The 24643-nt window shown below is 34.5% G+C and overlaps 1 protein-coding gene across 2 annotated transcripts in view; it reads right to left on the reverse strand.

The window, feature by feature from the left end:
• Positions 1 to 6598, reverse strand: part of LOC118187649 (major vault protein-like) — a 116199-nt gene extending 109601 nt beyond the window's left edge. For both annotated transcript variants that reach the window (XM_085813534.1, XM_085813533.1), the window contains exon 1: positions 6232 to 6598. In XM_085813534.1, coding sequence (XP_085669660.1) covers positions 6232 to 6237 — 6 coding nt within the window. In that variant the 5' untranslated portion in view covers positions 6238 to 6598. The remainder of the gene's footprint in view (positions 1 to 6231) is intronic.
• Positions 6599 to 24643: the final 18045 nt, after the last annotated feature.

Here is a 24643-nt window from a genome sequence, read left to right on the forward strand (position 1 = left end):
AGCTTTGAGGTCCGGATTATGGGTGTCCGAATTAACGACTTTTGACTGTATAAGCTCAATAAACTACATTTTAAATCAAACAATGAAATAACATAAAAAAGGAAATTCACCATAGTACTATACAAAGGAAATATCCATTTACCTTATTTAACAATTTCCCTGTCTTCAGTCAAACAAAATTCCTTAACAGCAACCAAAAACTTCCTAAAATTATCTGAACTAGAATCTGTATACTAGCATCGCCACATAAATTCACAAAGATAAGAGTCAAAAATATCCTTCGTAGTGACGGGATCATCCGATGTTCGACCATACACATTTCCTTCCTACATACAGGACATTTATAATGCTAGTAAGTAAACTTTCATTTACACACCAGTAAATTATGCTCTTTTCTCCTTTCATTCCAAATCATACAGAAATTTCAAATTAATCTTACCACATTCAGCCATTTTAGCATCTAAACCAGAAAACAAGCAACGAACTTCCTAACCAACATCATAAGCACTTACAAATCTTTTCTCATCACTCAAATTCACTGCAATCACGCAACCAATTACATCATAATAGGGTTTCCATAACATCCAACTACTCAGGTTACCATAAATGACATAACAACTTCACGATAATACAAGGGGCACCCTTAAATCTATTCTAACCGTTGAATGATATGGAAACCATACAATGATGTAATTGGTTTCATTATTGTGGTTAATTTGAACGAAGGCAAAAGATTTGTAAAGGCTTGTATGTGTGTTGGATGTTGGTTATTTTGTGGTTTACACAGTAAAATGGCTGAATGCGGTAAGATTTTCTTACCGCATTCAGATAATTTGGAACAAAAGGGGGGAAAAAGCATTAATTGGCTGGTGTGTAAATGAAGGTTTACTTAGTAGCCATCATAAGTGTGCTGTTTGTATGAAAGAAATGTGTATGGTCTAACATCCGAGGATACTGGCACTACAGAGAATACTTTTTACTCTTATTTCTGTGAATTTATGTGGCAACGGGAGTATACATATTCCAGTTTAGATAACTTTAGTACATTTTTGGATGCTGTTACGGAATTTTATTTGAGTGAAGACATGGAAATTTCTAAATAAGGTAAGTGGATATTTCCTTTGTGTTGTACTAAGATGAATTTCCTTTTTTATGTTATTTCATTGTTTGATTTAAAATGTAGTTTATTGAGATTATATATTTTTTGTTTGGCTTTAATATATAATTGGCTGCTCCTTTGACTTTTTAAGTGAAAATAGATCAATGTGTACATAGACAACGTCATGGGAGATCGCAATACCAAGTTTGTACAATTCTCTGATGTTTTTGGGGGTCAAGAGCAGAATCGGCCACTTATTTGGGGCATTTTGTTTGGAGCTTTTTACGAGATTAACAAGCGTACCAATTGTGGTATCCAAGCTGATTTCACAGTTCTGGAAGAACGTTAATTTCGGAGCATTTTAACACACGGCATTATGTATTTTAAATTGAGAATTTCAGAGCATTTTCACACATGCGCAGTATATATGAGAATTTCTGATTGGTGTAGACGATAATAGATGGTAGAGGTGCAGTTATTTTAAATGAAAATTCGAGAACATTTTGAGAATTCGTGACTTTTCATGCTTCGGCTGAGCGGAGTGGATTACCTCTTTGCAGGTAAATTAATTCTTCTCTATATAAATTTTTACAGATACTCAATGCCTAACAATGGCTTCCAGTGATATTAGTATTGTTGAAAACGTGAATGAATGCATGCCTGTATGCTGAATATTCTGAAAGATTTTTTGCCATGTTGCCTGCAATCGAAGATCTGAATGTTACTAAACACACAGCAGTCGATTGGTACAATTTCTATAGGGAAACATGTATGCATATCATGGTGAGAGATATTTGCAAGATTGGAGGAGTGGGAAAGATTGTTGTTTGACTGAAAGTAAATTTGGGAAGATGAAGCATGGAAGAGGCAGGCCCGTGAAAGGAAGATGGGTGTTTGGAGGAACCGAAAGAGGATACCCACAGATATTTTTAGAGTGGTCCCGAATCGAACGAGTGCCTGCTAGCTTGATTGTAATTAGTCAATGGGTGTTGTCTAGCACCACAATCATTTCCGACTGTTGGGCTGTTTATAAATGTCTGGAAGGCAAGGGATTTCGGCATTTAGAGGTTTGACATATGTGTGCCCAGTAACAGGTGAGCATACTAATACCATTGAGGGTGTGTGGGTAGAAATAAAATGGTTTCTTGGAAATTCTACACATCGAAATGAAGAAATGTTTGATTCATATCTGCACAAATTTACGTGGAGAAAACGTCATGACCACTCTACTAAAAGTCATGTTTTCAAAGCCTTTCTTGCCAATATTGCAAGAATTTACCCCCTCACCACCACCACTTTAGGAGATCCAACGCCCGAAGAAGATGTCTGAAACATCATCCTCAAAGTATGTTTCATAAAATTCTTCTTCGGGCGTTGGATCTCCTAAAGTGGGGGGGGGGATAAATTCTTGTAATTTTGCGATACAGCCTTTTTTTACATTCAGGTAAGTGAAAATATTTTCACTTTTTAGTGTTTTGTGATGATTTTAAGTGTTTGAAACTTACTATGCTTATGAAACGAATTTTAGTTTTTGAAATTATTATGTTTTTGAAAGAATTAGATTTTCATTTTTTAAAATTGTTTGCAAATATTTTAATTTTTCAGTGTTTTGTAATGATTTAAAGTGTTTGAAACTTACTATGTTTTTGAAATGATTTTTAGTTTTTAAAATTATGTTTTTGGAATGACTGAATTTTCATTTAAAAAAAAAATTGGAAGTATTAACTTTTCAGGGTTTTGTAAGGATTTTAACTTTTTTAAACTCACTGTGTTTTTGAAACTATTTTAGTTTTTCAAATTATTAGGTTTTTTTTAAAGGATTTCCAGTTTTTTAAAATTTTTTTATAGGTGAATGCATTTTAATCTTCAGGGTTTTGTAACGATTTTAAATTTTTGAAGCTTACTATGTTTTCTTAAGCATATTTGTTTTTTAAAGTTATTATGCTGTTTTTAAACAATTTTCAGTTTTTAACATTTTTTTTCAACTTTTATTTTGTATTTATTTTACTTGTTCGCCATTGTAAATGTCACCTTCTTGCATAGTGTCTTCTGAAGGGGTTGCAAATCCAGGAGACAAGACGCAAGAGTGCGTCAAGTGGCAATTTTGAAAAACGCACCAAGCAGTGCAGTGGACGATTCTGCACTTTCCCTGTTTTTTTAGGTGAAAATAGGTCAATGTGTACATGGATACTGAGTTTGTGCAATTCTTTGACTTGTTATTTTGGCTTTGTGTAGTGGCACAAAAATTACTACACAAAGCCAAAATAACAAGTCAAAGAGATGCACAAACTCGGTCTCCATGTATTGCCAAAAATTGCCATTTTTCGCCAAAGAGCACCCGTAAATATATTTTTACCTAACTCTCTTATGATTTTTCAATGCTCCTCACAACAGATTTCATATTAAAAATATTTCATGAATCCTTGGATAGCTTTACAGCTGCATCAGTTTTGAAAAAGCTACTTTGAATTGTCATTTTAGTGAATGCAAACTTCCATTTGCTGAATAATGAATATATAATTTCAACGAAAGTGTAAAATTGGGATACCATTTAATAAAATTTTAATTTTGTTAAGATTAATGATAGGCTGAACAAAGTAATAAGCTACATCAAATCTTAAAGTTAAGAAATAGCACAATTTACCCTGCTAGCTGAGCATTCTTCTTCACTGTTATGCCAACAAAAGAAAACCAGTATGTGAAATGTTTAAATAACAAAAAATATGGGTCTTCAGGTTTCATATATTGTGTACAAAGCTAAATAAGATCAAAAATACTGCTCCCACTACTACTATTCAAGAGCTGAAAGTGAAAATGTGATTCCCTAGCTGGCAGATATTGAAAGATTAAACAATATGTTGGATGATTCTGTATCAGTGCATGATGTTTCTCAACAAAAGAAATCTCAGTTAACTGTAAGAAAAATTGATAGTAGTCTTGCTTCATTTTAAGCATCACACATATTCCCTATTTCTATGTCGTGCATAAAAAAAAATTATAGGAGGTACTGATCATTCCAGTTAGTGGGCATCTGGAATTTGGATTTTGTACTGTATGTACAATGGCTCACAAAAGTGTTCGTACACTTAAGAGTTTCAGAGAATTATTGCTTTATTCATTAATAAAAAAATTTACGTGGATTTTTCACAGCTCTTCTAACTATAAATCTCTGATCACGTCAAGTCCTGTTTGCTGGACAACCTCTTCTTACTTTATTTTGGATCCGATTTTCTTCTTTAGAGCATTTTACTACATACTGCACCATAGAATGGGATGAATTTAGTAACTTAACGATGTACCGAATCAAATTTCAATCCTTGTGATAGAAAAATGATTAATTTTCGAATGGTGTTCATTGTTTCCTTACGACTACAATCCATTTTTAAACATTAAATAAAATGCAAGCAAGCAAAGCTAAACATTTTTTTTAAATGTCACCAAAATGCAAAAATTTTAAAAAAAGTGATAGATGATATTTTCATTTCCGAAATTTTAAAAAAATGTTTCAGTGTACCATCACTTTCGTGGCATGTTTTATCTATGCCTTCTTACATTTTCAATTTCAGAAAAGAAAAACAAGTCAGTATCAAAAGTGAAAAAGTTTGGTTTTATTCAAAATCACATGGAGATGATATGAAAAAATATTGGACTTTATACTCGAATTTAATTCTGGGTTATAATGCTTTTTCTCTAAATTCTTGAAATGTGTGAACCCTTTTGGGAGACACTGCAGCAAAATTAAATTTTAAGGACACTTCTATTTTCACCAATACATAAATAAAATACACTGTAGTCAAACCGTAAACTACAAATAATGATCCGAATACTCAGCACATCAGCTACCTTCCTAGAAATAGGGAATTTCCACCTCCTTAACTGTGCGCTCTTTGAATGCTAAACATAATAAAGAGGGATTCAAAACTTAAATCCCCAGAAATACAAATAAACTGTTTAAAATATCAGTGTCAAATGACAGACAGCAAACCCAGACAAAAGACAGACATAGCAAACCCAGACAATCTAAAAATCTGGAAATTACTATGAGACAAAAAGTGTTTCTTTAGAAAAAATTAAGACCTAAATACAGGCAACTGATTATTAACTTTTGTATAAAAACAATGTAGAAAATACATTAGACAAACTTAAAAATTTTAAATGTCTAATTTTTAAACATAAACAATCTAAAAAACTAAACATTAATAAGACATAATATATAATTAAAGAACTAAATAAAAATAATTATGTTAACAAAGTAATTAACTAGAAATTCATTTTACATGCAAATTCCTTTCATGTATTAAATCTTTCAATAATTTGTTTAAATTATGAAAATGGAATGGAATATACGAAAATAAAACAAAAATATTCGAAAGTACCGGTTTAAATAATACTATAGGTACAGCAAAATCAAACGCTTTGTAAACTATCAAGACATGAAAACAGCGCTTGTGTTTAAGATTTTACATCATAACTTTAGTACTAATGGATTTATACAAAGAGACTGAGACATAAAACTACACTTTCTCTCGAATGTTACGTAACATTTAGCCAGAGTTTCCCACACTTGCTCTGTCAGATTACGGCAAGCCAGCCTGAGCCCTTTTCCCGATTAATAAATAAAAATAATACTTCAGATAATAAAATAAGGCCAAAATAGTGAGAAGTAAGGCGGAGTTTCCCACAGTGTTTATACTATGTTAGTATAGTAATGCCCCGCCCTCATCTAACCCTTTCTCATACCTATGAATTTTAATTACAAAATACATTGTTACTATTTCATGTATATAAGCGCATTTTCGTCCAAATTTAAGGATAAAAGTAAAGATTACAAGCCTGGATAACAGTAAAAATACAGTATAAAATTTAAACTGAAAGCGTACATATAGTACTTTCACAATCAAATTCCATGCAATGCTCCTAACTGTCAAAATTTTGTGTTTATTTTATTCAATACATTTATATAAACAAATAACAAAAAGTATTAACATTATATAAATTTTGACGCTATTTTTAATTTTAAAATGATATTTAAGCATTTTATTTCTAAGATCGATATACATTTGAATTATAGGTGTCACACCTTAATGGTTTACATTGAGAAATAATGATGGAAAATAAAATTATTTACTTACTTTCATAAAACTCTAATACTATTACTATTTCGAGAAGAAATTGCTTTATCTTGAACTCATGAATTTCTAAATGATACACGCAAAGAACTTACGGAGCAGATCACTGAGCAGATAAAAAGTTGCCGGTAAGGAAGTTTTTTATCACTCGCACTAGCCGTGTGCTACGGTTATTCCAAAGAGCTCAAGGGTAGTTTCTCCTTGACAACACAATATGTGATATCAAACACAATGCACGAAAATTCCTTATCACGCACACATTTATTGCATTAGTGACATTCAAAATCAATTGAAATTAAGATGAAATCTTAGATGGATGTCAGTTATCCTTTGTTATTTTTATCTTTCATTCTAAAAATTTATTTTGTTTTGCTCATTGTTAGTATTACTTCCTCGAACGAAGAAAATGAAATATTCCAATCTAAAAAAATTTCGGTTGTCATTGTAATATTTAATAATTTGTAACTGGCAACATTTAAGATTTAATATTTAGTAACTTGTGACTGGTAACAATTTTCGATATATGAAAATAGAACTATACTGTATTGGAGGTCTCTATGATATAATACATTCTATAATTAAATAAATAGTTTCTAATAGCTTAAAGTGCACCCTCATTATTTTATATGGTGTCAGAAGTATTATGCTTCTCAATTTTGCACAAACAACATTTCTCACCCTCAAACAGAACACCTTGTTAACACCACACTAACAGAATTCCTTTCAAAGCCACGCACGAACAACATTACTCCTGTCAGACCCTCAGAGGTCTATGGCTACATCGAAAAACTGCTGGTCAAGAAAAGCCCTGGCATCGACAAGATTTCCAACAAAATGATCAGATGTATGGGAATTCTCATGCTGCTGAAACTTACATCCATCATCAACGACATGCTAAGACTGGGATATTATCCAATGCCATGGAAGACTGCCATTATTGTACCTATTCTCAAGCCTGGAAAGCCTCCTGCAGAACCAGCCTCCTATAGACCAATTAGTCTTCTGTCCTCGCTCAGCAAGGTGGCGGAGCACATCATCCTGACAAGACTTCAAGCCTACATGGACCTAAAAAATGTCATCATTCCACAACAACATGGTTTCAGGAAGAAACATTCCTCTGTCCACCAGCTGTACCGGGTGACGGAATACATCTCTCAAGGACTGCAGGAGCGGCAGACCACAGGTGCCATCTTCTTGATGTAGCTAAGGCCTTTGATCGTGTCTGGCTGGAGAGCCTCATGCACAAAATTATCTCTCTGGGTTTCCCAGTTTACATTACAGCCATCACATACTCCTATCTTAAGGATGGACACTTTGTCGTTCGTGTAAACAACACATACTCAACCTCACGGGCTATCAGGGCTGGAGTCCCACAAGGGAGCCTCCATGGGCCCATCTACTATAATATCTACACGAACGACATCCTACAAACACCACACACCACCCTGGCTATGTACGCCGACGACTCGGCAATACTCTCAAAAAATGCATCTCCTGGTCCAGTTATACAAGCACTCCAATCTCACATCCACACACTCGAGTCCTGGCTCACTGCCTGGAAATTCAAAATCAATGTGGACAAGTCGGAGGCGATCTGGTTTACGAAAAGAGTCAACATCGACTCGGAAGACTCCATCCTCATACCCCTGTACAGTGGACTAGCAAGCCCGATACCTAGGCATTACTTTAGATAGGCGACTCACACGGACCCCACACATTACACAGCTTATTGCCAAGTTCCGTGCTCGTAAACGAACACTTACCCCCTTAATTAGCCGGAACTCCGTTCTCTCTATTGATAATAAGCTGCTCATTTACAAAACCCTTTTGCGTCCTATACTCTCTTATGCCTGCCCTGTTTGGGGATATACCAGCCATACCAATATTAATAAACTGCAAGTCTTGCAGAATGTTACGCTCCGACAACTATCCAGAAGCCGTTGGTTTATAAGAAATACGGCCATTCATGAGGAGTTGGAAATTCCAACTATCTCAAATTACTTCGCACTCCTTGCAGAAAAATTTTTCCAAAATATTCCTAATGTTAACAATAGTTCAATTACTGTGCCTCACTATGATTACTCACTTGATATTAATAGCAAGCGGTCGCTTGCGATACTAAGATATCTAAACTAATTCAATTTTTTATAACCTACTTATGTAAACACTCTCCCTTACTTGATGCTTTGTTTTGTTTTATTTGATTTCTTTTCATATGATTTGATTTGTACTGACTCGCTGCCTGACTTATTTTCTGTATATAGTGTACATATTTCCTACTTTATGTCTTATGTATTTTTTCCTTATTATGTATTATTTAATTTCCTATGGAATGTTATGTATTTATGTTTACTCAACTGTACTATGATGAATGGTCACACGGACTCTTATTCAGACTAGTGATAGGCAATTTCTTTTTACTACGCCATTGCACACTTACCTCCGTCTAAGGCATATCAGCTACTGGTGTTTCTTCAGGACTCATATCATCGGTTCTTGTTACGAACTCATAGTGCTCGAATTTTCTATCCAACTGCTCGATGATCAAAGAATCGAAAATCGCACACATCTTATCCCGGGATAGCGTTGTCACGCGGGAACCCACTTTGCGAAATCTCATCGAGTTTGCCTGAGCCGAAGTATTATCTTTTCAAAATGGAAAGTTTAAAACCACTAGAGCCGATATACATACATACAGATCGTATTTTTATTCTCGAGTGTCAAGATGTAGAAACATCTTTATATGTACTCGACTTCTGATAAGAATCAGGTAGGAGGGGACAGAATAGTGTGGGAGGCATATTCACAAAGCCTACAGAGAATTTCGCTACGGGCTGCTCTCATTGGAGGAAACATCTGCTTGGCGGTCATATTTGGAATGGCGAGTTATCGCCCTGTAAACGTGGTAATTAACGCCAAACAAACGGAAACAGCGTTTATTTCATTCAATATTTTTTTAGTTTATGAATGAAAGCTTAGAGGATTTGTGTGGAATATATCTTAAATAACCTACTGATCTTATTAATAGTTTATTTGTATTTGAATTTAAACTTTTAAAAGTACGTAATTGTTTTACAAGAAAAGGTGTTTATATTGAGGCAGCATATGCACTTTTTCGTTATTTCACTTAGGAAGAGTCTGTTGTGTAAATTTTCATAGTGCATTAATTTATACAAATAAAGGAATATTAAAAAATTAACCAAATGAAAACATTCAGTAAACATTTAAGGGTGTCGGATATCTATTCTTTTTACGAGTAAGTATAACTAAAATTATATTTTATTCCGTTATGCGCTATATCTATTGAAACGCTTTTCGGGATCTTGTATCGTAATCTTGCTTACTGGTACCTACTACAAAGAGTACAAAACAGTAAATAAAAATAAGAAAAAGTAACATTAACAAAAATAGAGAAAATAAAGGTGTTTAATTTTTAACACCGTACCCGAAGGCGAAAAGACAAATAATGACAAAGTTATTCAATAAAGTTAAAATAAAAATAAACCCGTATAGAGCAGAGTTTATGAAAGCAACGAGCGGGGATAGAACCGGCTACCTAGAAGTCCGAGAATTTTTCTCGGGCTCGTTACCACTGGTCTGCGGTTTCTCCGGTGGTTTATGCTCACTTTTTGGTACACGACGCTCAGATACAAATTGTAAAGGCGATGAACCAAAAGTCACCAAGCACTAGATTCTGTAACCCTACCTCTTTTAAACAATCGGAGTAAACAGCAGAAGAAACGGTCTGTAGGCTTTGTGAATGAGCGTGTGGGAGGCGGAAAAAGAGAGTCAGGTCCGCGCTAGCCGGGGCGAAAAAAAAGGGGGGGAGTTCAGTGTCGTTATAAGATGTAGCCGCGGGTGGTAAAGCGCAGAGTTGAACTGCGGTGCTTAACCACCAGGGTGCCTGGGCGCTATAGCCCTACCCCTCATCGAATAACATGATAAAAGTTTCGAATTATGAGAAATATAACTGAATGTGCTAAATAATTAAATGAGCAAGAGTTTAAATTCATAATTGCTAATAGTTAAATACAAATTTTTTTCCTTAAGTACCTAATTACTAATCCATACATAATTAACTATTTTTAACAACTATTTCACAGAAGAATACATGTACACACAAGAGAAACAAAATACTAAGTGCGACGCCTTAGTGCCACTAGTAAAAACAAAAAGCAAGAAAAAATAACAATATACAATAAAGAATCTGAGCAACAATTTGCATAACACATATACAAAATTACACATTACTAACATTTAGGATCGCCCTTGGGCGTTTACTGAAATTGGGGTCCCTAGTATCATAGCAATAGTTAACAACCACAGGATTGTCCAGAAGTTCCTGTTTATCATAAAATGCCCTAGATAGGCGGCAATAAAAATCAAAAAGATCCTCTATTCTTAACTCTTTACGAATTTGGCTATTCCGAATGTACCAGGGGGCATTACATATCATACGCAATACCCCGTTTTGGGCAGCTTGTAACTGCCTTCTCAAACTTTTGCACGAGTATGCCCAGACTGGGCATGCATAACTAAGAATTGGACGCAACATGGTTTTGTAAATGAGCAACTTATTATCAATAGATAGAACACTGTTTCGAGCAATTAAGGGGAAGAGTGAAGCTTTACTAGCTCGAAACTTCCTGAGAATATGTGTAACGTGTGGGTTCCATGTAAGAGATTTACTGAGGATCACCCCAAGATAAGGGACCTGCTTGACCCAGGGAATGTCCACACCATACATTTGCAGGTGAGTCGGGGAATTCTTCTTAGTAGTAAACAGTATGGCATGTGTCTTGTCGACATTCACTTTGACTTTCCATTTGGTCAGCCAAGTCTCTAGCGAATGGATGTGGTGTTGTAGCTGTTGTATTGCTGAACTAACAAATGCACTTTGCGTTAGGATCGCTGTGTCATCTGCATACATGGCTAGTGTTGTGTTGTGTGTAGTGGGGATGTCGTTCACGTAAATATTGAATAGGGTAGGGCCCAGAAGGGATCCCTGTGGAACACCAGCCCGTATAGGCCGGTTAGCGTGAATGAGTCAATTTAGGTTGTAATTCGATGTCACATGGGTACCGATGCTGCTGCAAAAAGGCGATTACGTAACGGCTCGGCGAACGTCGACAGACAGAGCTCCGCATTTTATTGGACTATTTTTTATTATTCTTGTTTTTCCTTTAACTCCGAACCAAGCGGGAAAATTCCCTTTTCACGGTCAGCGCTAAATCCGTATCCGTATCCGTATCATATTCCTGTGCACTAGTATTCGTCCCTAGGAAGGGCCTTTACTAGTATATATTTGTTGTACCCTTATTAAGGGATTCCTGCGAAGATTCTTCATCCGCTTTTCAAGCGGAAGGTACGTGCCTGACGCAAATATAGATGATCCTGAACATCGTATTTTTGATAAGCAATATGAAGCAATTAGATAGGCATAGAAATGGCATGATGAGTGGAAAACTGGCGTGGGATTGAGGTAATGGCGTAGGGGTGGCAGTGGCATATAATACGTATGACAATTCTCTCGGAACTGCGGAGACTGAATTGGGGTCATGTGACCTGAGCTTTGGAAGAGTAATTTTAGTAGGTTATCATAAAAGTTTTTAGAATAAATGCTATATACATAATACTTGATGCGAATAAATGAAGGTAAAAATCTTGAATAATCTTGAGTAATAAGGTAAATACGTGGAAATAATAAAAATAAAAATAAAAATGCGAAGAGTCATTTTGAAAGTACAAAATTCTTATTGGTCCGTCCGGGTCATGTGACCTGAATTGTTATGTATTTTTTGCAGAGTAAAGCAAATAAAAAATAACATTCTGTACATTTTCAAATAGTAAAGTAAGATCTTGATTAAATATGGAGTAAATAAGTGCGTAAAATAATGAAAATAAAATGAAGTATATACAATAATTAAAGCTACCAATTTGAGTCATGGAATATATTTCTTGGACGTCTGTGGCGCTGGATTTCAGTACAGTCATAGTTATTTAAATTTCTTATAATGCTGTCTGGGTGATTGTCGCAGTTGCTGTGGAAGTTATGGCTATTTCGTAAGATTTCTGAGTTGATAGGATTTATTTTTAGGTCTCTGTGGATGACGTTGTTACGGATGAACCAAGGAGCTCCTGTTATAATTCTTAATATTTTGTTTTGAAGGGTTTGAAGAATAGCTCTATTGCTTTTAGCAGTCGAGGCCCAAGCCGGCGATGCATATAGAATGATTGGTCTTACTGCCTGCATGTAAATAATTTTCTTTGTATTTAAACTTAGCTGCGAATTTTTATTCATCAGGGCGTAGATTGCCATGAAGGCTTTAAAGGCTTTGTTTCTTGTGGAGACGATATGTTGGCGAAAGGTGAGCCTAGGATCTAAATTTACTCCAAGGTAATTAACAGTGTTTTCAATAGGAAGATTTTGGTTGTTAATTTGGATATTTCCAATATTATTCCGCAGTTTATGCTTGCGGAAGTAGATGAGTGAAGATTTTGAAGTATTTATTTTAAGCTTATGTACTCTGTACCATTGGGCTATTGTGTTGATATGATTTTGGAGATGTTTTCTGGCGGTTTGAGGATTTCTGGATTTGCAGAGGAAAGCGGTATCGTCAGCATAACAGGCAGTAAGAATATTGTTATTTATTGGCATATCATTGACGTAGATGTTAAATAAAATCGGTGAGAGGATAGATCCTTGAGCTAAACCTGCGCTGGTAGTTTGACTGGGAGAGAGGAGGTTATTGATTTTTACTTGGAAGGTGCGGTGGTAAAGGAAGTTTTTGATGAGAAGAATGAGGCCTGGGTTGAATTTGTAGTTTATCATTTTTATAAGTAGACCGTCGAACCATACTCGGTCGAAAGCCTTTTCTATGTCAAGAAAGATGCCTGCAGTAGTCTGTTTTTTGTTGAATCCATCGCTGATAAATTCAATTATCCTGGTGATTTGGTGCGTGGTGGAGTATCCAGAGCGAAATCCAAATTGATTTTGATTTAGAATATTATTGTTGGTAAGATGAGATTTGATTCTATTGACAATTATTCGTTCATAAAGTTTGCCAAGAGCGGGAAGGAGAGAGATGGGTCTGTAATTTAAAGTAGAGGATGGGTCCTTTCCAGGTTTTTTGAGAACAAAAATAATTGCGTGTTTCCAGGAAGCTGGGAAATAATTGTTTCGAAGGCAGGCATTAAAGATATTTGTTATAAGTACAATAATTTTTCTTGGAAGTCTTTTGAGGGCAGCATTTGAAATATCGTCGTATCCTGCAGCTTTTTTGATATTGAGGTTATGAATGAGGTTCTGGACTTCTCCTGGGCTTGTAGGTGGGTTGGAACTATTGATATTTTCTATGATGAAGTTATGAACATGCTGGTTTACGTGGATATCGTTGTGGCTGGGGTATGAATTATTTGAAAATTGAATTTTGAAGTTATCTGCGAAGAGCGCCGCGATATCTGCAGCATTCGTTAGAATTTGGTTGTTGTTTTTGATAGGGCCTATGTTTTCAGGTTTCCTTCTGATTGCTTTAGCTATTTTCCAAACAGAATGGTCGGTATGTGATAAGTTTGCTACGAAATTCCTCCAGGAATCGTCTTTGTAATTTTTGATGAGGCTTTTGAGCTCTTTATGGCATCTATTGAATTTATTTTTGTCACGGGGATCTTGCGAGCGCTGATATTGTTTCCTGAGACGATTTTTCTCACGGATTTTATTCTTGATATGTTGAGGAAGCGAGATTTTTTCATCTTGTATAATAATTTTTGAACTTGTGATTGCAGATTGAATATTTTGAGTGAGATGCGTAACTGCATTTTCTATGTCATTTCTGGTGGTGAGAGGTGGGGAAGCTGAGATTGTGCTAGTATTAATTTTATTCGTGAAAAGATTCCAGTTGATTTTGCTGCGGAGGGGAGGTAGACCATGCTTCAATCCATACATCGTGAATCTGAGGGGTAAGTGGTCGGAGGAGAGGCTATTGTCTGCATAAATATACGGGCTTTGGCTGATATTGTGCGTAATAACTATATCTAGTACGTCTGGAAGGCCGTGCAGGTTAATTGGGTAATAAGTAGGCTCACTGGGTGCAGAGATGATGATATTATTTGATTGCATATAGTTATTAAGGATGGCTCCATTGCTATTGATGATATTGCTATTCCAGTTGGGGTGTTTACTATTGAGGTCGCCTGCTATGAGTGTTGGGAAGCCTAGGTTGAGAATAGAGTCCAGGTCACTGGTCATTAAGATGGTGTTTGGAGATTTATAAACTGAGACGATAAGAATATCAGTATTATTGCTATGAAGAATGCAGCCGCAGGCTTCGATGCTTTGGAGTGCTGGGAGAGGGTAGGTAATGCAATTTAGATATTTATTAGTGGCAATGAGGACACCTCCTCCTCTGTTGTGGAGACGGTCTTTTCTGAAAATGTCGTAATTCGGGAGTTTAAAGGAATCTGTTGGCTTCAGGTGGGTTTCGTTAATAAGAATGATGTCTATACTATTGGTAGCAATGTAATTCTTGAATTCCAGGATTTGTCTTTTTATTCCGTTGCTGTTGAAAACCATGAATTTTGCGTAATTAATGTGTTTATTTCCTGATGTAGAATTATTTTGGGTTGTATTAGACATGTTGCTGCTCGAAAACCTGTAATGCTTCTAAGGCGATTTCTAATTTGTTGATGGAGTCTTTTGAGTTCTTGTATTTCATATACATGGTGTGGAGTTTTTGGATGAAGTTTTTAAATTCCTCAAATGAGTCTTCAGTTGGGTCCTGGCTATTTATTTTAGTATTGTTTGATTCCTGAGACGTGGGTTTAGGAGTGCCTGCTGTCACTTTTGCATATGAAAGAGTGGGGTTGGTTCTGCTTCCTGATTGGCTAGTAGTGATGGGACTATTTTTGCTTTTAATGGTGGGTATAGGAGGTTCTTTATTTTTCTCAGCTTTGTTGAGAGGGTTTTCGGGGCAATTCTTGTCACAGGATGCGTGGGTACCTTCACAGAGGACACATTTTGGTAGTAGGTTTTTTCCTTTATCAGGGCATTCAAATGATTGATGTTCACCTGTGCATCTTAAGCATCTAGGTTTGTTATGGCAGGCGCGCTGAGTGTGCCCGAAACGTTGACATTGGAAGCACTGCACGGGGCCTCCTCTTCCTCTGTAAGTGACAATTCGAACTTTCATATCCATTAAGTATTTTAATTCGTACATACGTTTGCCGTCTGGGTTATTGGGGGCTTCTATGTAGTACATGGGAAGGGGGTGGGAATTCCATCCCGCATTCGGACCATTCTATTTATTTTATTAACTGGAATTTTGCTTTCTATTAATGCTTCTTTTATTTCATCTTCTGTGAAATCTGTGTCTAGTCCCTTAAGGACACCTTTTATGGATTTTTCAGAATTTAATAGGAATGTATGATAAGAAATCTCCTGTTTATTTAAATAATCTTGGATTTTCTTATAATCATCTGGGTCTGCAACCTTAATAACGAAGTTTTCTCCTTCTATTTTGCCCTCGAGTTTGTTTATTTTCAGCTGTTCTTTAAAAATTTTCCTGCTTTCTTTCCAGTTGAATTTTTGTGTAATTACGAAGGGTGGAATTTTGTTAGCTGTTTTATTGGGTTTTATGAAAGGCGGGTCGTTAATTATAATTTCAGTATCATCAGAGTTTTGGTTGGTATCTAAGCTTTGATCAATGTTTAATGCACTAAATTTGTTTGATAGTTGAGTGGGAGGAAGAGAATTATCAATACTGTCTGCCGAATTTTTCCTGGCTCTTTTACGCGGGAAAGCGAATTCATTAGGATGGTTGTTTTCTATTTGTTTATTTTTGTCATTCTGACAGATGTCGGCAATTTGTTGCGTAATGATGATTTGATATCTGTTTTCAAGGGTGCCTAGCTCTTGCTCTTTAAAATTAAGAGCTGTCAGATCGGTGTCTGACGAAGAATCCTGATTGCTAGCCTTTAAAAAGGCAATTTCTGATTTAAGTGCAGTAATGGCATTTATTAGATAACCAAGTTCCGAGAGATCGTTGTCGTTTAAACTGGCCATGTCGTCAACAAGAAGAAACTAAAGAAGAGTCGTAGAACTGTCAACTGTTACCGTAGGATGTCGATGCGTTAAAGAACCAAAGACATACTTACTTATCATTCAAGTTGAGAGAGGGGAGCTAAGAAAAATTCGATCCTGCCTCTAAGAGTTCAGTGGACCGAATGGCTGAATCCCCGAACGCGCAGGGAGGTCACGTGATCGACGCTTCATGCGTAACCGACGTCACAAAAGCTCCGCCCAGCATCAACAACAACTTCGCTCTATGTAAACATGGTTCGCAACTTTGATTCGGAAATCTGAAATAAGTCTTTGTGGATATCTGTGAATATATATGTTTGAACGATTTCGAGCATTATACAACTGAATGGCTTGGTTATGTTTCTCCGTATAAGAAAGCGAAAAGATAAATAGTGATAATTTTTTAGACTGGTCTTATATAGAAAATGTAGTGCACGTAAAAAAATCTTCAGTAAAATATTCTAGTATCAGATATTTTTACATGATACGATTGCTTTGTCAAGTTCACTCATTAAGCCAAATTTAGCAAAACTGGCCATATTTAGTCTATAAATTTCTTTTTCAAAGAATATTCAGAATAAAACTGGGATTATGGTAACCTCACAGTAAAATTAATAGTTTAATTCACAATGGAACTGTGTTTGAATAAAAAATATAAATAAACAGTTATCTGTTATTTTGTAACCAGACCTTTAAAATAGATTCTAAGTTTTTGAAAATGCCAATCAACTGCATTTCCATATATTTGCTATTTTTTCTCATGTCACATCATTCATCATCATGGGCAAACTTGTGAATAAAATTTATATAGTTGCTACTAAAACATCTGTGTGTTTTATTGGATGTTTTACTGGATGCTTGCATAATAACAGATATTTGTCATGCCACCATTAATACTTGTGGATAAATATCTGACTCTCATATAACAGTTTATAATGATATCAACACAATTAGAAACTGAATTTCTTTGCTCCAGGCAAACTGGGATTTGTGTTTTTTCGCTTTCAAAATCAATTTAGTTTTATCCAAAATCTAGGCTGCTATTTTTTTTACCTAATTTTAAATAGTTTTCTTGCCAATTCAATAAAGTAAAAAAAAAAAAAAAAAAGTAGACAGTTTTTATTCTCTGACTTCGCAAATCCAACAAAAACACAAATCAGAAATTACAGAAAAAATGACAGTTTTTTATTGCAAGTTGAAATTAGGTGCATTTCAGTAAAAATTTTATATGATGCAATTAAATTATAAAATGAGCAAAATTTCAGGCATATAACTTGTAATACTATTTCCATCATTATCATATTTTTCAAACAAGGAGCTCACATGTGTTAAAAAAATCCAGCACAATGTTCCTATTAAAAATGTTATGCTCCTTTTTTCTCTAATAAGTATGCTTTTAAAATGTTTGTGTACTTTTATCATGCATCTTAATAATACAAGTGAAACTGAAAAAAATTAATATCAGATTCTATATGTGGCACTCAACACACTTTTGTTCTGCAGTGTTGCCTCTGCTATAATTTTATGGAACACTGCATTTCTGATTATTAAAAAAAAATGGATAGCAATTGCATAGGCTGCATCTTTACGAAAGACAAACTAAATGCAGATTCTGCCAAATTGGGAAATAATAGGTAGTTTTTCTTACATATGTCAACCATTCAACTTACTTTCTGTGTTTCAGCATTCATCTTTACAACCTATATTTCTGTCACTGAACTTGATTTCGTATTAAACTATTATTTTAATTCTCAGGTATGCATACATGGAATTAGTTTCATTAGTTAAAAAGATTATTAGTAAGTAAGATGCTTACAATGATATATTGCTAAAGATATATAAGCATGCAGGAAAAGATTTGTTTTAAAGGACATAAATTATATCTTAATAGACAAACCAACATAATCAACAAACCAATCAAAAATATAATTTGCTATTTCAGAATTTTCAGCAACAATACATTTTCTTTTCTTTCTTTTTAATTTTTCAAAGCTACAAAACAGAACATACATCCATGACTGTTTCAAAATTTAAATACTCAATAAATAAAAGTGGGGAGAACAAAATATGATTTTAATAATGAATAATGTTTAACATTTATAAGAACTGTTGAAATAAACTATCACTGACAGCAACACATGCATCGCAACCACAATGAGGTATCTGGCATATACTTTGAAAGATGGCCAGCATGTACTTCTACAGCAGTGGTGCTAATCTGGTGCCAAGGTCGGACTAGGGTTTTAGAAATTTATAGTTAACTCTCACAAATTCTGCAAAAACGTGCCTTGTGGTATATAAAAAAATTCTTCAAATTTTGTACATGCCAAACAGATCTCCTTTTGTGATCTAGTTTTGGCTAGCCTGTATCAAATAATATAACAAAACAGTTTGCATCATACAGGCAATCAGTCTCTTCAAAATTTGTTGCACTATGCATGAACTATTTTCTCTGTAAATACTTCTGTTTGATAGTTCATAACGTAGAGTAAACTTGGAAGGATTTGTTATGTACTGCTAAGTAACTTTTTCTATATTTAATATTACTATTACATTAGTGTTTATAGAGTATAAACTCTGAAGGGAAATATGATACCTCGTGTTTTAAAGAAATTATTGTGTACTTTGCTATTAAAGCAATTGGTACAGTCTATAAACAAGCTATTCTTTTTCTAAAATTACAATTTTAAGTTTTTAAATTATTTAATATAGTTCTGTTTGGATCATAATTATACTTACAAATTAACTCTGCATTATTTAGATTATAACAAAGGACTGAACAGCTATTTGCCTAAGAGGAAGAATGCCTTTGTGGAATACTTTTTATAAGATAAGTTCCTCGCTTCCATGTTACACATGGAAAAAACCACAAAACTCTCATACAATCAATCCATTTACTGGGATTTGAAACTGGGTTGGACTAACAACATTTCTCAGTTTTACCAATTGCCTATTGTGAACCATTTCCATTGCAGGAAAATATTGTTAATACACATTGAATATGGATCCCACCAGTCACTGAGAAGTTATGATCATTGAACACTGGTAGTTCAACCCAGGTTTGAACACACTCAAATGATCTAGCTGCATGGTTGTTTTTCTCCATGTGTAACATGAATATGAGCTAGTTTCCCTCAGAAAGTTCTCCACAAAGGTAACCCTGTCCTTAGGCATGTAGCCCTTGTGTACTTGTGCCATATTAAAATAACCTAACCTTAAATTTGAATGCAGTTTTCACAGTTATGGTAAATCACACATTTTAAGGTAATTTTTAAAAACTTCTTGAACTATAGAGAAAATTACTCATTATCTGTAATATGTGTTATTGATTGTTTCGCATTCCTAGACATCCATACCCTGTAAGGTCATTAGGCCTTTAACTGTAATAACGCATTTGCATCATTGGAGAGAAACATTATATCTATTGCAACGATTCATCCACTACCACTTGTCTTTTCTATATTCTCCTTTTTCTATATAACACACATATACTTCTAAGTTTTTGTGCTTTTATTCTCACCATATACACAGTCATCTGTTTTCAGGTAAGGAAACATCTGAGAATATTATAAACTTGCTATTAAAATTCTAAAAACAAAAAGAAGAAAGAGGTGCATGATGTCTTTAAAGCAAGTCACATTACAGTCTATGCATGCAGAAGGCTAAATATGAGATTTTGCCGAAAACAATCAAAACTGCTTTATGCTGTCCACCACTAGGTTAAAACATTAAAATTCCCATTGGAGGGATCATAATCTGCAGTCATGCTACTGAAAAACCATATGGGAGAATTCTATACATATGCCTGGGTTGAACAATAAATATTTTTTGGTGACAACATGGGTTGCCACATAAATGCTTCTTGATGACATGGTGTGTTGCTTCATCAATATATTCTCATGGCTTATGGGTGGAGATGTACGAAAAAAAAATCAACTGGCAAAATATTAGGTACTGTTCTATTATCGAGACCGGATTAACAAATGCATGCATGTACACATATATGCGTAAGAGTGTATACACATACATTCGTACTTACATATATGAACACATACATCCATATATATATGCATACATATATCTACATTTCTGAATTAGGTCCTGATAAAAGAACAGTGCCAAATCTTATACAGAAATAGATAAATTATGTGTTGAATAAACAATACAGTGGCTGTTAAATAACTGGTTGATAACAACCAGTTAAATATCCTTTACCTACTTCAACACAGCCTCTTTCTGCTGAAACATTTATAGATTTAGAAATTTCCTGCAAGGAGACATCAGTAAATTTTCAAATCCAAGTGTAATGTAGAATTTTATGAAATTAACTAAAACATACATAATACAGAGTAATGGCACATTTTTATATTTTAAAAAGAAATGAAAAGACATTCATAATTGGGGGACATCAAAATCAAAACGTACTGATATGGCAACGAAATGAACTGAAATATAAACAGAACCTTAGTTTTAAAAATGTTATGATACTTCTTTAGTATTGCAGCTTCCATTTTTTTTAAACATCAAGCTGGCATCAGAATTATTGCAAACTTCAGGTCTCATGTACACTTTGTTACTGTCCTGCTTCCTCAATTTCTTTCAATATGGCATAAGAAGCATTCCAAGGTCTCAAAGATTTTTGCTATATTAACTCTGCAAAGTAAGATTCATGATGATAGTGAAACGTGCCTCTTCAATTTTTTTTCCACCACTTAGCGAAGCTCCACAGTCTTTCTATATTTTATACATGAGCAGCTGTTGTTAGATCAAGAAAATGAAATTTATTGTCCTCAGAAAAATATCTATACCTGGTATTTACCAGTTCTTGTCTTTTATATTCTCACCAGAAGTTTGAATAAATTGTCCCTCCCTCTTGTAGATGGTCGCCAACTTTTGGCATGAGTGTGGATGTGTCTCTATTTAGAAACTGAGCGAGAAAGAATTTTTCAGTTTTTTTGCATAACTTGTCATTTATACAGCATTATGGAAGAATCAATCCAGTTTTGGTTTCTTGCTGTATGAACAGATTTTCTGCTATGTTCAAAATTTTTTCAGGGCCACCTATTCACATATTTGGTTGGCGGATCATACGCAGAGAACACATCCCTCTCGTAAAAATGTTTCAGTGAATAGTCACATTTTTGTAGTATTTCATTCATTTTATGCTGTTACAAACAGTATTCTGAAACCACTAAACCAGCTGTTAAAACATATACTTTTCTTTCATTAGCAAATTTTCAAACTGCACCTCTAAATGCTTTCACTGATGTGAAATTTTATTCAATGTCCATTTTTGCATATTTGAATTTATGCAAAATATGTGCATTTCTTGAAAGAAAGATATAGCAAGCATCTTCCTCACTTCTCAGTAAATTAAGAATTTTAAGATTAAAATATAAATAAAATTCATTAATATATAGAATACTGAAAGCTCTTCTTGTGATGAGAGAATTCTGAGTGATTATGAATTATTAGCGTTTGCATGGGAAGAAATATGATCACATGGTCTCCTCGAAGCTCTTCTCATTATAAGCAAACTGTAAATCATCATTGTTGGGGCTGCCAGATGTTTCAGAATAGTTTGGCGATTCATCAAAAATCTTGACAACTTTAAAAAACAGGATCCATAATAATAAGGAAGAAAGAATATCACATCCTTACAAAAGCTTGGTTTAATTTATTTGACTATAGCACATAAGGGCTATCAACCTAAAAGGATGGATGTCTTTGTGAAGGGCTTTCTGGGGGAAACTGGCTCGTATCAACACTAGAAAAGCCTGGAATCCATCTTTTTAAGCCTTAAATTGATATTAGCTTTCTATGAAAATACCTTGGCAGCTTCACAAGGGCTCATTCATATTAAAATTTGAGTGTATTTCATAGGATAAAAATTTACTATTTAAATTTAGTGTGGGTGCAATATATTTTTCAAAACTATTCAGAATAAACTTGCATACACATTAAAAATTCTGAACATGCAAAAACAAAAACAAAATCTTCCAGTAGATCTTTTGTTTAAATATAATACATGATAGTTTTTCCATCCAAAGATTATGTAAATAATTTATATTTAAACCAGATTCCTTTCAGATATACAATAAAATAATACAAGTTGTCACATTTATTACAAAATGTTCTTAATTTTAAATTAATTAATTATTCATTTGAATAATATATATTAAAACAAATATTAATTTTTTTCTAATACGATGATGAAATTAAAGCACAAAACACTAATTATTAGATGAAATGTATTGGAAATATTAACAGAATAAATTTAAAACTGAAATCCCATATGTTTCTCAGTGATTTAAAATAAACACAAGAGTATATTGGAAAGCTATACATTTTAAAATGTTAATATTTGGTGTGTATTTAGTTAGCATATGTAGTATTTTCAGAAAAATTTTCTCTGCTTCTGAAATTCATATTGCACAAGCATGTTTCAATTTATGCGCAGAAATTTACTGAGCATAAGGGGCGTATCTTTGATGTGACATCATCTTACACGTAGTTCGGATGTCACGTGACCTCCCTGCGTGTATGGGGATTTAGCGCTGACCCAAACGATGCAGTGAAAACAGCTGCCGAGAAATGGCTCAATGGGCAGGGCCAACACCGACTCGGTGTTGGCAGGGCCCTGATTACTACCAAGACGGGATAAACAAGTCGGTCGAACGTTCTGACGAATGCCTAAACAGGTTTGGCGACTATGTGGAAAAGTGAAGGCCAGATGTGTCTCTTGATTCCCATTTGTATCTTGTTTCTATTGTTACTAAATACTTTTTCATTTGCCTTGTAAACTTTTTTTTGGATCACCCCTCGTAAATAACATCTGAAAGTTTTCCGATTTTAAATTACGTTCAAAAGAACGTTTTTTTTTTAACTTTTTGTGTGCTACCTTTATTTATTAAATATCGCGTTCTTCGCACTTAATCCATAAAATTCAGTTCAATTCGATAGCAAAGTAGCAAAATAATTTTAAAATGAGCATATCTTTAGAATTTCCGATACACAGTTCCGCGCGCTGGAGATAAAAAAGGTTTTTTTTTTCTTTCCTCCCGTAGAGTATTGCCATTGCTCGCTTTGAAATCCTTGAGTTTGTTAATCAAAAGTTCGTTAAAGTTTTACAAAATATGAAATCGATCATAAAACAAATTACAAATCTCTAATTTGGTCTTCCACATGTCCATATTCGTAGGAGGATTACGTCATTCAAAATTCGATGGCCTCTATGTATGTTTTATCACAATGCGAGAAATAGACATACATGTGGCGTTCCGACAGATACTTCAACTTCTATTCATGAGATGGCGCCACGTGTAAAATCCAGTTCTTAATCGGAGCAGCAAAGCGACATCTTTACTCACTCAGACTTCTCGTCACACAACTGTACGAGAAGGTAGCATGAACTGTGTTCCGAGCTCTGTGTTGATCTCTGCAATGTAATTTAAATTGTAATTTAGTATTTAATATTTTTTTGTTATAGGAGATTGTCTACTCTTATTTTCTTTAATTATATCATGCATTAAGCACACACGACCACCAAAAGTGGTGACCTTTTGACTGAGCACGCTACTGACAATGGATTTTCAACGACCCTAAGCCAAAGAATCTCTAAGGAGAAAAAGTAAAGGTTCCCCGGGGCAAATGTGGCTCCGTCAGACCGAAGAGACACATTTTGTATATCCCTGAAGCTTACTTTAAAGGGGCAAACCATTCCAAAGCTATCCACCCTCCGTACCTGACTGCGCATGTGCGAAATAACATCAGGAGGCAACAAAGCAGCATCAAAGAATGCAGCATGCCGTCGGCCATGTTAGCAATCTTTTACCACGTTGTTCGAAAACGTTTTTTGTTGTTGTAGTCAGAGGTACTTGGTTTTAGCTATGTGAAATTCTTTTAAAGACTTTTTAAATGTAATGCTGTAAGTGAAATGGTTTTGGCTATTGGGTGAAAACTTTGCTCTTTGTTTTCACAATGGTCATTCCAAATAATTGTCTAAACGTTTTCATGGTAATTTGTTTTTAAAGTTGTTGTCAGATAATTATAATGTATTTCAGTGTTTTCAATTTATTTAGGGGTGCCTTTAATTGTCTTTAAATATATTTTTCTGTTTAAGTTAGTTATTGCAAATTTTGGATCCATAAAAATTTATTACGCTTTGTATGGCATGTGTTTTCCCCCTTTTTAAGTTTACAGAAGAAAAGAATTAAGAAATTTATTTCATTTAAATTTTGTCTTCGTACGGCTCGCTGTTTAAATTGAAAGTAAAAATTGGACAGGATTTCTATAATTCGCCCCAAAATTCCAACTAACATCCTTTTGCTAATAAAA

The sequence above is a fragment of the Stegodyphus dumicola genome, chromosome 3, assembly GCF_044657685.1.
Source record: "Stegodyphus dumicola isolate Sdum_Otavi_A_Nest chromosome 3, ASM4465768v1".
NCBI classification, from domain to species: Eukaryota; Metazoa; Arthropoda; class Arachnida; order Araneae; family Eresidae; genus Stegodyphus; species Stegodyphus dumicola.